General features: G+C 35.7%; 1 protein-coding gene across 5 annotated transcripts in view; it reads right to left on the bottom strand.

The window, feature by feature from the left end:
- The window catches only part of SON (SON DNA and RNA binding protein), a 33,040-nt gene that overhangs the window by 7,893 nt on the left and 12,903 nt on the right, over window positions 1-12,244 (bottom strand). For 3 of the 5 annotated variants that reach the window (XM_039228531.1, XM_039228541.1, XM_039228552.1), the window contains exons 4-8: window positions 11,730-11,890; window positions 9,654-9,800; window positions 9,293-9,481; window positions 1,885-1,995; window positions 676-792 (exon numbers count right to left, since the gene is read on the bottom strand). In XM_039228531.1, the coding sequence (XP_039084462.1) occupies window positions 676-792; window positions 1,885-1,995; window positions 9,293-9,481; window positions 9,654-9,800; window positions 11,730-11,890 (725 nt within the window). Of the gene's footprint in view, window positions 1-675; window positions 793-1,884; window positions 1,996-8,366; window positions 9,184-9,292; window positions 9,482-9,653; window positions 9,801-9,968; window positions 11,501-11,729; window positions 11,891-12,244 lie in introns of those variants that run through there. The other 2 variants (XM_039228563.1, XM_039228572.1) reach the window with 2 other exon arrangements.

Here is a 12,244-nt window from a genome sequence, read left to right as displayed (position 1 = left end):
CAGCCATCCGCCCCAGCCTTCCAGTCCCAAGGCAAGATCACCACATGCAATGCTAATACTGGGGCCTCCCAACCAACTTGCTTATGACCGGCAACTGACAGCCACAGGGATCAGGGCTGGAGATCACCAGAGGGGTGAGAAATAAGGGCCGAGAGAGCTTACAAGAGGGCACAGGCACTAAAGAAGGGGAAAGAAGGACAGAGGAACAGAGAAATGAAAGTCTGGGTGGTAAGAGGGCCCTTGGGGGCAGTGATCCACCAAAAATAAACCTGTAATAAAGTATCCCATGAGGAGAAAAAATTTGAGAACCACTGCTTTGAAATCATTAGATTAGTAGTCCAACAGCAACTGTGGAACATTCTGAACAGCACCTGAGATACACTGTTAGCACTCAAAACACGGTTTTAAAAAACCACCCCCAAAAAGACCAGCAGCAACAATAACAAATAACTTCAGGATATCAACGGAGTGGCTCCTGAGCCGTATTTATACATTTGCCATTGTCTCATGAATCAGGTCCATCTTCAGTGTCCATCCTAGAGTATGCACACATAGCAAATTTACTCATGAACTTCGGTTAAAGTCACTGGCCTCTTGGAGCATTTTTAATAAGACATTTTCTAAAAAATCTTAACTTTGTACGTGGACACTTTTGTACGTGCGTATGTTGTGTACCTTTTTAATCCAGGCTTGGGCACCAGTATTAGCCAACTGTTCCTGTGTCAGAACCTGTACTCCTGTGCTTCCGGTGAACTGGCCAGGAATGGAGTTCAGCTGAGCCCAGGCATCAATCTGAAGAAAAAAAAAAGACGCCTCAATTAACTAAATAAAATTACTTGTCTAGTCAAAAATGCCACTGGTTTATTTCACTAAATGAAATGGTTTTATTTAGTTCTTGAATAGTCTACATAAGACTTAAATATTCAACTTTTAAAACAATTTGATGAATTTGTATGTATTAAAAATATTTTCTTAAAAGAAGCACTTTCATAACAGTCAGTGGATCCCATTAATAATAAGATTTGAGATGTACCTAACAATTAAAAGCATTAACTATAATACTCATTCTCCAAAATAGCACATGGATACATGAATGTAGGAAAGAGCTTTATACAGCACAGGATCCCTGCCCTCTGCTTATGTACCTCATGGAAATGCAATCTAATAAATGTTATGATCACCTGAATTTTTTAATTAATTACATTCTTTGTTGTATTAGAAATCCAGAATTCAAGAGGCATGCTTAAGGAGCTTTCTTTAAAAACTGATCACCATGTTTCTTTACAAACAATCACCAGCATTTATTGTGATGGTTAAAAAATAAGTTGTCAGTCCTTCAAAGTATATTTACTAAACGCTGGTATTGTCAGGTAGTGTATTTACCTGTCTGAACATGTATTTGTTGTTTCTATATAGATCTACCATGGGAATGTAGAAGAAAATGGAAAAGCTGTCCACTGTTAGACTCTGGACTCAGACTGCCTAATCACTTTTTTTTAATTCCAGTGCAGTTAATGTACAGGTTAACTAACCACTCGTTACTCAGTTTCCTCAGCTGGAAAATGTGAAATCTTAATAGTACCTATATCTCACAGAGCTAAAATGGGCACATAGGTACTTTTATACACCAGATTACAAACTCTGTAAGAGTGGGGCATTTTCTTCTATTTTAACTCTCTTTAACATTAGTTCTTGCCACACAGTAAACAGTGACTGAATGACTATGTCCCAAATCACTTTCATTTAAAATTAGCTAATTAAAATGAATTGCTTATTTCCTTGAATTTTTAAGGACCTACATTTCAACAGCACGCCACAGACTTTATGACACAACCATCTAATCAGTTAAATCCTCATTTAGCAGACATTAAAACTGCTACATACCCTTTCCTGAGCTCGATTTAACATGCTCATGGCTTCAAGGTCAAATGCATTCTCACTGAGTCTTTTCTGAGCAAGTGCCCGCTCACTCATTGCTGTAGAGATGTCCACAGGCTAAGAAAGAAAACATAGATAATTATCTCAAATTATGATAGACCCCCTAAATTCTAAAAAGTGCTCCTATCTTTAGTTGCTACATATCAAAAATGAGATAGTCATCTTACATATTAATAATCTGATAAAGTACAGAAAAGATGCCAAAATGTAAAGGAACCTTGGAAAGCAGATGATGAATTTAAGGTAAGTTACAAAGTATCAGAGGCAGCAGCTGAACTCAACCCAACATCTGAACTTCAAATTTCCTATTTTCTACTGTATCTAATTACTATAACTGAAAATTGCACAAAGAACTTAAAACTCTCTAGCCTTCACTTAGAAAAGTCATATACAAAAAACTGATAATTTCTGAACTGTTTGGAACTATTAATCTTATATTCATTAGCAGTTTTCATTTTACCCTATTTCTTTTTAGCATAATGTTCAGAAGCAAAAAGGGTCTTAAGTAAGCAAGCAGAAAACCACTATCAGGTCAGTTGATCTTTTACTCATGTGTACCTCTTTTCACCTTCTTGCAGTTGCTGAGAGATAGTTTGGTCTTAAGAACGCCATTTCTTCAAAGAATATATTTACTATATACATAAACGACTCCTTTGTTTTCAGTTTATATATATTTATGACCCAAACTGAAAGAGAGCTCTGTGAGGTACATAACGACATGAACCAACACATTTAAAATGATGTATGTCTAAAGTGGCTTAGGTCCTCCTTTTCAGCTCATAACCCACCTGTAAAAACTTTACGCTAAGCAGAGGTGACTTTATGGTTTAACTTTTTAAAATGTTTCATAATCTCCAGAAATATTCTTAAAGAACAAATCCTCAATTTATCAGGTTTGTGGAAGACTCAACCATAAAAGGAAAAACACATCAAGTAAGTATTTGATGTTCTTTGCTCTGATGTTAAGAGTTCATGTTGATTTGTATCAACTCACCCATTCTTATTACTTATTTTTCTTTGAACACAACCCATTAGTATTTTCTTGTGATTTCACCCAAGAAAATTCATTTTTGGAAAATGGCATGAGAAGTTCTTATATTCATATGCAAAGAATGATTAGAGGTACTGCATGGATAGGACAAATAAAAGGAAGTCAGGAAGATAAATCAACAGCTAAGGATTTTTCTTAAAGCTAAAGGCTACCTGTAATTTAACTATGTACTGCATATGAAATGCTTCTTGTAAAATAAAGAACTAAATAGAAGAGAAGGGTGTATGACTATAAGAGAATAATTCTGCCTCATGCATAAGTATTACCAGTCTTCCTTTTTCTACCTTCAGAATCCCTTATTCTTCCATCATTCATTATCTTGCTAAATCACCTCATAATATTCCTCCAGCAAAATTACATTTTTTTCTTCCACATAGATTCTTATGTATTGCCTTCTTAAAACGAAAGCAAAACTAAATTCATTCTGTAATAGCCTAACAGACTATTTATAGATCCCATGAACGATCTTAACAGTCAATGTAGTAAATTATCCGCACTAATTAGAATATGTCCAGGGCCTATAAAAAAACATAATCTAAGCAGTCACAAACACTAAAAAACTAAGGGTCTTCACTTTTCACTTTTAAGATAATTCTGATCATCTTCTGGGACTTTAAATAAATGGGAACCCAAATATCTCAGGCCAAAATTTACATTCCTTTGGCCTACCTTACATGTTTCCTAAAACTGTCAGATAGGACTATCTATGTAATTTGAAAGCCCAGCAATTATATCTGTTCATTAACCTTGTCCAAATTACTTTGAGTAGCATTCTATGAATCTTTGAGGATGTTTAGGTATAAATAATAGGCTTTTATTCTAAAAAGTCTAAGCTTAGAGGAGATAATGTGGAAAATCGATCTACCAACCACTCCAAGCCCTGATCCCCAAATTTCCAGCTATCAATTTAGCCATGAAAATGTAAAGATGGCTCTGAATGCTTCCAACTTTTCTAGAATAAAATTCTTCCCAATTAGGAAACAAATGAATACACACCTATCTATGAATCCCTCCTTCTGATGACACATCTTCATATATTTTTTAAGTCCTTAAGCAGATAACCTAAATGCCTCATCATTTATCCCCAGGATGAAACTTCATTCAAATCTCAGTAACATTTTGTTAAATTCACATCTCACTCTGAAAAAAATTTTAATATAGCATCCTTGATGTTTAAAATAAATTTATTTCAAAATAAATAAAACAAAATAAATTTATTTCATATAAAATTACTAGTTATTTTCCTGAATAACAACTTCACTCAACAGGCTTACCAAGAGAGCTCCAACTCCATGTCAAACCTTACAACCAGATACTAATCTTACTATTAATTTTATATTCATAGTTTTAAGTGTGAAAAACATACTCAAAATAAAATGAACCAGGATTATCTTAATCTCTTAAGGATCCTCAAAAGTTTGAATCAAAAAGCATGTTTCCAGGTTTTCAAGGTAATTCAAGATATGCAATAATGCATAAAAAGGCAAATATAACCCTGAAAGCATTAATATTCAAGGACTAGACCAAATGTTACATATCAGTAGTAAAACTTGTAAAATATCGTAACATCCATTAGAACACTGATCAATAGTTTTTTCTACAGTGACGGCTAATGAGCACTTAAAATGTGGCAAGTGCAATTAAGGAACTGATTTTTCAGTGGCTACTGACTACTGCATTGGACTATATGGTTATGTGTGTATATAAACAGTATATAGTAGAGCATACTGTGTGGTAGAGCTTCAGAGCCCTAACCATCTTTCAGTGTTGCTTAGAAAAATAAATTATGTTTAAGGTACCAAAATGATGTTAAAAAGCCCTTCTTAAAAACTAGGAGGAAAAAAATCTTAAATTTCAGAGTACTATTATTAAGTTGTCATCAACAAGCCCTTTGTTTCCACTGTTATCTAATGTAAAGTCTAATTATAATACTATAATTCTAATAACTTGGGGAAAATGTTTATTTTCCTTTTCCCTAGGACTTGTTCTAAAAACTGAAATCTGCACAAGAGTATCCAATTCCAGTTCTCGTATTATTAAAAACCTGTCCACTTTATTTCTTTTCTCTACTAGAGCAACACAGGTCACTTCTTCTGTAATCCAAACGTGTCAGGAATAATGAAATAATGTAATATGCATTTCACAGCCTAAGTTATAATCATGTCCTTTCTGTATCTTCCTCATTTAAAACCCTTCCAAGTCAACTTACTTCCCCCTTTTGTTAACCCAGTTGTTTACATAAACATAACAAATATCTCAGGAGTATTCCTTAGAAAGTCAATTAAAGGGTATTAAAAGGCTGAAGAGATTTATTAGGATGGAGTCAGATAAGGAAAATTAAGCCCTATAATATGAATTATATTACTCTCTACCTGAATAATTACAGGTATCTTAAAACTGACACTATAGGGGCACCTGGGTGGCTCAGTTGGTAAAGAGTCTGACTTCGGCTCAGGTCATGATCTCACAGTTCGTGGGTACAAGCCCTGCATCGGGCTTTGGGCTGACAGCTCAGAGCCTGGAGCCTGTTTCAGATTCTGTGTCTCCCTCTCTCTCTGCCCCTTCCCCGCTCACTCTGTCTCTCAAAAATAAATGTTAAAAAAAATTTTTTTTAAAAACCTGACAGTATAAAACGAAAACTTTTAAATTAAAGTTTACAAAAAGTATCTGAATTGTATATAAAATAGGACCTTAAAATACTTAGCAAACATAAATTACAAAGAGGTTCATATAGAAAGGAAAAAGACAACTATAAAAACAAAAGCCACTCGAAATACAGAATACCGCCGTTGTCACGGGTTTGATTTTAAAATGTGAATTACAACTTTTTATTACATCATATAGAATTCTCTAGTATAACTCCTACACATTTAATCTAAATAAACTAGATATGAAAAACAGATAACCCTCTAAACTGTTCAAAGAAATTCAATGTTAATCACCCAGGAGAATCTAAGGAAAAAAGAATGAATAACAAGGCTGTATTGAACCATTCTAGCATTGCCAGGATCCATGTGTTTAATTTTCAATTAAAATTTACATCTTATCCCAAGAACTTGGCTTTCCTCAAGTATAAATTTGGAACTTCTATACTTGAGAGAACTGGAGCGCCACTGGGAAGCAGAAATATTTTCTAATAAAACAAACCAAGCAACTGAGACAAAAATCATCTTAACATGTAAGCAATTACTAGACCTTAATGGAGAGCTACCTCTGGACCTCTGAAAATTTATGATTCATAGTAAACCCAAGGAAATTTTATGTCAAAGATTACATTTAAATCTTCTATCCAATAAGCCTCTAACTTTACTACCAAGAACTAATGCCCCCAAGGACAATTTTTTAAGTATTAGTTTTGCACCATTTTTGATTTCACTGTTTAAGTCAAATTCACACAAATATGGTCAAAGTTCTGTAGTCACTCCTTACTGAGGATGGTGCTGGCTGGCTTCTGGGTAGGAAGACGATGCTATGGCAGTAAGGCACAGTCTGATGAGCTGATATTCCATAAGATACGGATTTATGTTGATCCATCCACATCTATCCACTCATGTTTATGTCAGAGAGCACTCATGTGCAAGACAATTGGTGGGGTTAAGGATTACAGCAAAGCTGAAATCAAATCTGTGGTCTTTGCCTAAATGTTTTATGCTCAAAACTAAAAAAACCACAAACTCCACTTATATTTATTAAAATAAAAAAGACTGACAGGTTAAAAAAAAACAAATACTAATCAGTTAAAACAATGACCATTTGAAAGAACTTTCCTTTACTCTATAAAAACCTTTATTTCAACCCCACAGAGAAATCAAAAGGGTCAACACTCCCATAAAATGTCACCAATAGTATTCCACAAATACTGGTATGTAAAACATAATCTTACAAATACATGTATTTGCAAGATACAGCTAAATAATTAGGACTAAACATTTTATACTGTGACCATTTCCTCTAGGTGATTACTATTATAGTTAGGTAAAAATACAGAGACCTGAAAGCAAAACAAAACCATACTTTTTCTCTTCTAAAATTTTGGTTGTTTTTGCTCAAAATTAACTTGTATATTTTTTGAGTCTGATCTAAGAAACTAGCCTAAAGAGTTCTGGTATTAAAGAGTTGTATATATCCTCCCACAGAAGAAATCCGCTTCATTTATTTAGCCTTCCGACCTTTCTCTTCTGCTTTAATGAAAGACTGCTTAATACAAATTTGAATACCCAGCTTCGCCCCCCACCCCGGGATTTCCCCCCAACTTTTAATTAAAATCTGACAACTACCTTTGATGACAGATAAGGCTAAGGCACCACAGGGACAGTGTTAAGACTGAAAATGGTGGAGTACTAAATTTCAGAGGTGTGTGTGTGTGTGTGTGTGTGCGCGCGCGCGTGTGTGTGTACACAGACACACACACACACATATATATATAAAGTCTCTAAAAAGAAACAGTCATCAGGATTCACTAAGCACTTCCCACATGTTCGACTGCCGTTAAAATACTTATGATCACTTCCCAGGATTATCCCTTGGATCTTTTCAATATTTATGTGGCTTTACTCGGCTGAAAAGTATTTCTGACATAAATAATCGGCCTAAATAGAGTTTTACCCAACTCTTTTAGATGCTTAATCTGCAAATTACTAAAAGCATATGTATCAGAATTTCTAAGTCTGTTCAGTCCTCTTATCATGATTTATATTTAGCAACTACAAGATTTAAGTCAATTGCAAATGTCAGTTAACTTTTCCCTCTTGAGATGTGCAGGTAGCCTAATCTGGAGATTAGCAATTGAGCTTACTCAACTGATTTTACTAAAATGTTGTCCAAATCAGCTAGCTCTTCCTTACTGATGCGAGTATAACTTGCTTCAACTACTGAATATAGACCATCACTGGTGACCATAAGTTGCACTGGTTAACTATTGTGTCCAGCTTCACTGTATAGAACGTTCTCTCTCTTAAAATTCCAATCAAAAGAATACAGTGAAAATGTCACCTGTGAATAGCTCAGGGGAGAAAAAAATACTATCAAAAGATTTCTGATTTGGGTTCTGTTCACTTTCTGGTTTTATAAACAACAGGATTTATTTATCTGTAATAATGAAGGTGTTTAGTGGAAGATATGGCCAAAAAAAGGAACCTGAGGTGGAGAGAACAGGTCTCTCTGACCTACGTATCCCAGAACTGCAAGAAAAGAAGTGGGGAAGAAGTCCCACATTTTAAGGGTATCAGATTATCTAGTCCAGTCCTTGGACAAATGTCTGGGCTTTGGAACCAAGGGCAAGTGGTGATAACTAGTCTATAGTATCATTTAAAACTCCCACCCCCCCTAGTAAGTCTCCACCCTCCCAGATCCCCCAAGCGTGATTTTGCACAACAAGTTAAATAAAAGTAAACTGTTTATTAAAAGATACAGCAAAGGTACAGATACAGAGATACATACAAAGATACAGATATATATATATATTTACATATATATACAGTCTTGCTGTTTTCATGTGCACTATATTTAGCAGCACATTATTTAATCAGGCAGCATTTTAATGGGGTTGTTTTGACACTTGGCGTTATTACTGCGTCATTTTGACAAGATACAACTATAGCCTCATGGCAATTTCAAGGTGTCAATTCCACTTCTCCAACTTTTAATAGTAGCAAAGAGGGGAAGGAGAAGGGAAATGGAGTACCAAGGCTGAGCATTAGGTTAAACACAAGAATTCCAAAGGGCCAAGGTAGCATGGGGAAGGGAAAATAATTAAAATTAAAGGCTATCTGACAAACAACCCAAAGAGATAGTAAGAAACCATTATTTAAGGGCAATGGGCTAAGTTACGTATTCAAGATGCCCACACATCAGCCTACAGTGACCTTTTCCAATCCAGTTCTTGTGTTGAACCTGAGGATCTGCCTCTCTCTACTCAATCCCTCCACCCAGTAAATTTGCTACCACCAAAATCTAGAGCTATAGAGCCTCGAAGCAAAACGGGAAGCTAAATAGTTGTACCTTGGGCTACCTTCCCATAAGTGCAAGGAGGGCCCAATGTTGGGTAGGGATGTGATAACACTGTTCTCTGCAATTCGATGCTTTTCACTTTGTGGCTTGGTTCCACAAAGTGAATTGCATCGAGTTACTGTCAAATGAGAAGCTGCGGGTTGTTTCATCTGTCGTCTAACCCGGCCCTGCCGTTTAACCCGGCCCTAAGAAGAGTGAAACAGAAGCCAAATCAGATATAAAGTAACAATAAAATGGGAGATTCAGGTATTAAAAACAAAAAACAAAAAAAACCACAATATTCCTCTTACTTACCTCAGAAGGCAAATTGCTGCTGAAAACATTATCATCATCTTTGTTCTCTTCACCATTTTTCTCTACAGGAACCCACTCTCCATAAACACTATCTGCTTCTTTTTTTCGATGTTGAGATCCAGATGACACAGGAAACTCTTTTGTTAATGTTACCTGGCTTTTTGGTGGAGTTGGTTTTGCTGCAGCAATCTAAAAAATAATGTATTTCCTTAATTAAAACTCAATAGATGTTTCAACATAATCTGAAAATAATTCACAGTTTCTTATAGTATTTAATAAAAAATTAAAACAATTATATTCCATTTGTTTTATTTAAACAGTCCCTATGCTATTTCATCAAACCATAAACACTAATACTCACATTCAGATTGAAAAAAATGGGTTTGGGTTCACTGAGTTTAAAGGGATGATGATAAAAAGGAGGTTCTTCTTCCTCTTCATCCGATACATGAGGCTTATTCACTATTACATCATCATCTTCTTTACTCTGTGCGATTTGTTTGCATTTCTTAAAAAATAAAAACAAAAGATAAATCTTACACTTTACGTGGAACATGTAGTTTTCTTAAAAAATCAAAACCACATAAAATCAATTTTCAGAAATAAAACAAGATTAACAATAGGTTGCAAATAAGTAGCTTAGCTTATCAGCTATTATTTAAACACACTCTAGCTGTTCAGTCAGTCAACAACATTTATTGAGCACCTACTATGTGCAGAGCACTGTACTGGGCACTGTCCAGGGAATACAAAAAAAAAAAAAGTAGAAGACATGGTCCCTGCTCCCAAGGAGCTTACAATCTAGTTCAAGAAACAGAATTACATACACATGAAATAATTGAGGAACGCTTTTACAGAGCAACACAATTAACAAGTGCAAAATGATATTATACAAACGGAGTACATAAGTGCTGAAAGAATAAAAGCTTAAGAGAAAACAGAATCAGGCAGAATTTGATAACCAAGGGCTATTCCTTGAAGAGTTCTAAGCCATATTTTCATAGTTAAGAACAAGGATTGGCAGGAAAAAAAAAAAAAAAGAATCATCCTAGTTAGATGGTGGTAAAAAGGTGAGAAACTTTAGAAGGAACAAGAGGGCTGAAAATGAGGCTTAAAAACATACAGGAAAACACTAAGTGTTCACAGCGTTTTAGATAAGGAGCTTAGATTTGATGAGCAAGTAATAGAAGCCTTCACTAAGTCCTTAAATTAAAAAAAAAAAGTTGTAATTCATACTGCAATAAATCTAAGTGAGGAAACAGATTAAAAACTATATGAACTCTCAAATGCATGGCAAAATAAAAACTTTGAAACATGTACAGTTGGGCTAGATAGCAATGTGTCTCTCCATAAATGTGTTCTAGGTTGAGTCTCTAAAGGAACAAAACTCAAGAATGGAAAATAAGGCATGACGGAGAGGGTGTTAATTGATGAGGTCTGACACACAAAGCAAAGTCAATTCCTTCCTGAGAAGCTAAGGAATAGACTCCATTACCTGGCTTTATAAAAAGGTCAGAGTAAATTGGGTGGACTTGTCTATACAAGCAGTAGAATTTGTCACATCCATTATCAATTGAAAATGTTACAATAGGATAAAAAGCTCAATTGGCCAAAAAACACAGAGTATACCAAGCCTGTAACCAAGGGGAACAGAATATATTAACAGTGGCAGGCTGGCATAAGGCTAGCCAATAACAAGTTTCAATATATGAAACAGTGTGATATTTCTGGATCCTAGCAGCAGTATTTCAGCGTCCTCCCAAAAAAAAAAAATAACAATAAAAATAATAATATTAACAAAACAAAGCCAAAAAAAAGCCTCAATTGAAAAGATCAAATTCTTAAAAACAAAAGTAAGTGTGTCTAAAATATATGTTACTGCCAAAACCCGAACCGCAGGAAGAACTGATAATGGCCGGCCATTATCACCAATGGCTGGTACCAAACAGCCAAAACCCGAAATGTTGATGCGTAAGAAGTTCCTTTCAGGCAATGGCCAGCTATTCTCATTAATTTCCAAGCTCCGGTGGCAAAAGATCATTTCTGAAGATTGTCTGTGTCTTTGCGTATATGCAGTACACTCGTGGCGATCAGTGAACACGTCGTGAATGGAAACGAAACTGTAGGCGAGCTTCTGCGTGTTGCTCACTCAACACCTCCTCCATTCAAACGAACCGTCCCACTCCTCAGTCAGTTTGGCTTCTAAAACTGGAAAGCAAAAGTAATGGGAAGTAACTTTTAGCTAGCGGAGCTTAGCCATCCCGGATAATGGTCTGCTAAACAGAGCTTCTGCCGCTGCCACATCTGTATTTCGGGTTTTGGCCACTCGGTGCCAGCCATTATCAGTTCAGCCCACAATTCGGGTTTTGGCACGCTCCAGAGTCAACATCACTGAAATAATCCATTTAAGAATGTAAACAAATTCTGTCTAGCTTACCTCAGTTAGTTCTTCTATGGTAGCTCCTCCTGACTTTTTAGCAACTTTCTCTTCTATTGTAGGTGGAGGTGCAGGCTTTAGGTTTGGCGGTAAAGGAACACCAGCCTTAGCACACATGGCAGCTGCATTAGCTTTGGCTATTTCAAGTAATTGAGCCTTATCTGGAAGAGGAAAAATATAAGCAGTTTTCCTATACAACTAAATACATTTTATCTAAAATCTTATATACTAACAAAATTAAAGGCACCGATTTTCTGCCCTAACATATAGCTCTGATCAAACCACTCTTCAGGTCAGTTTTTAAGCAAATGCCCCTATTAATTCCACATTTGCCTTCCCATCCAAACACTATACAAAATAGCTAAATTTCTATATAGAACCCTGCACTCTCACACACGGAACCCTGTCACTCTCACACACACCTGCACAGCCCTCTTTGTTTACTGAAAGTATCATGCCCTTACAATCACTTTCCTTCTGACGTTTTAAAATCATTCTTTAAGCCCAAGTTCAAG

This window comes from Hyaena hyaena, unplaced genomic scaffold (assembly GCF_003009895.1).
Source record: "Hyaena hyaena isolate Hyena2069 unplaced genomic scaffold, ASM300989v1 scaffold_2, whole genome shotgun sequence".
NCBI classification, from domain to species: Eukaryota; Metazoa; Chordata; class Mammalia; order Carnivora; family Hyaenidae; genus Hyaena; species Hyaena hyaena.
This window is presented reverse-complemented; position numbering and strand designations above follow the sequence as displayed.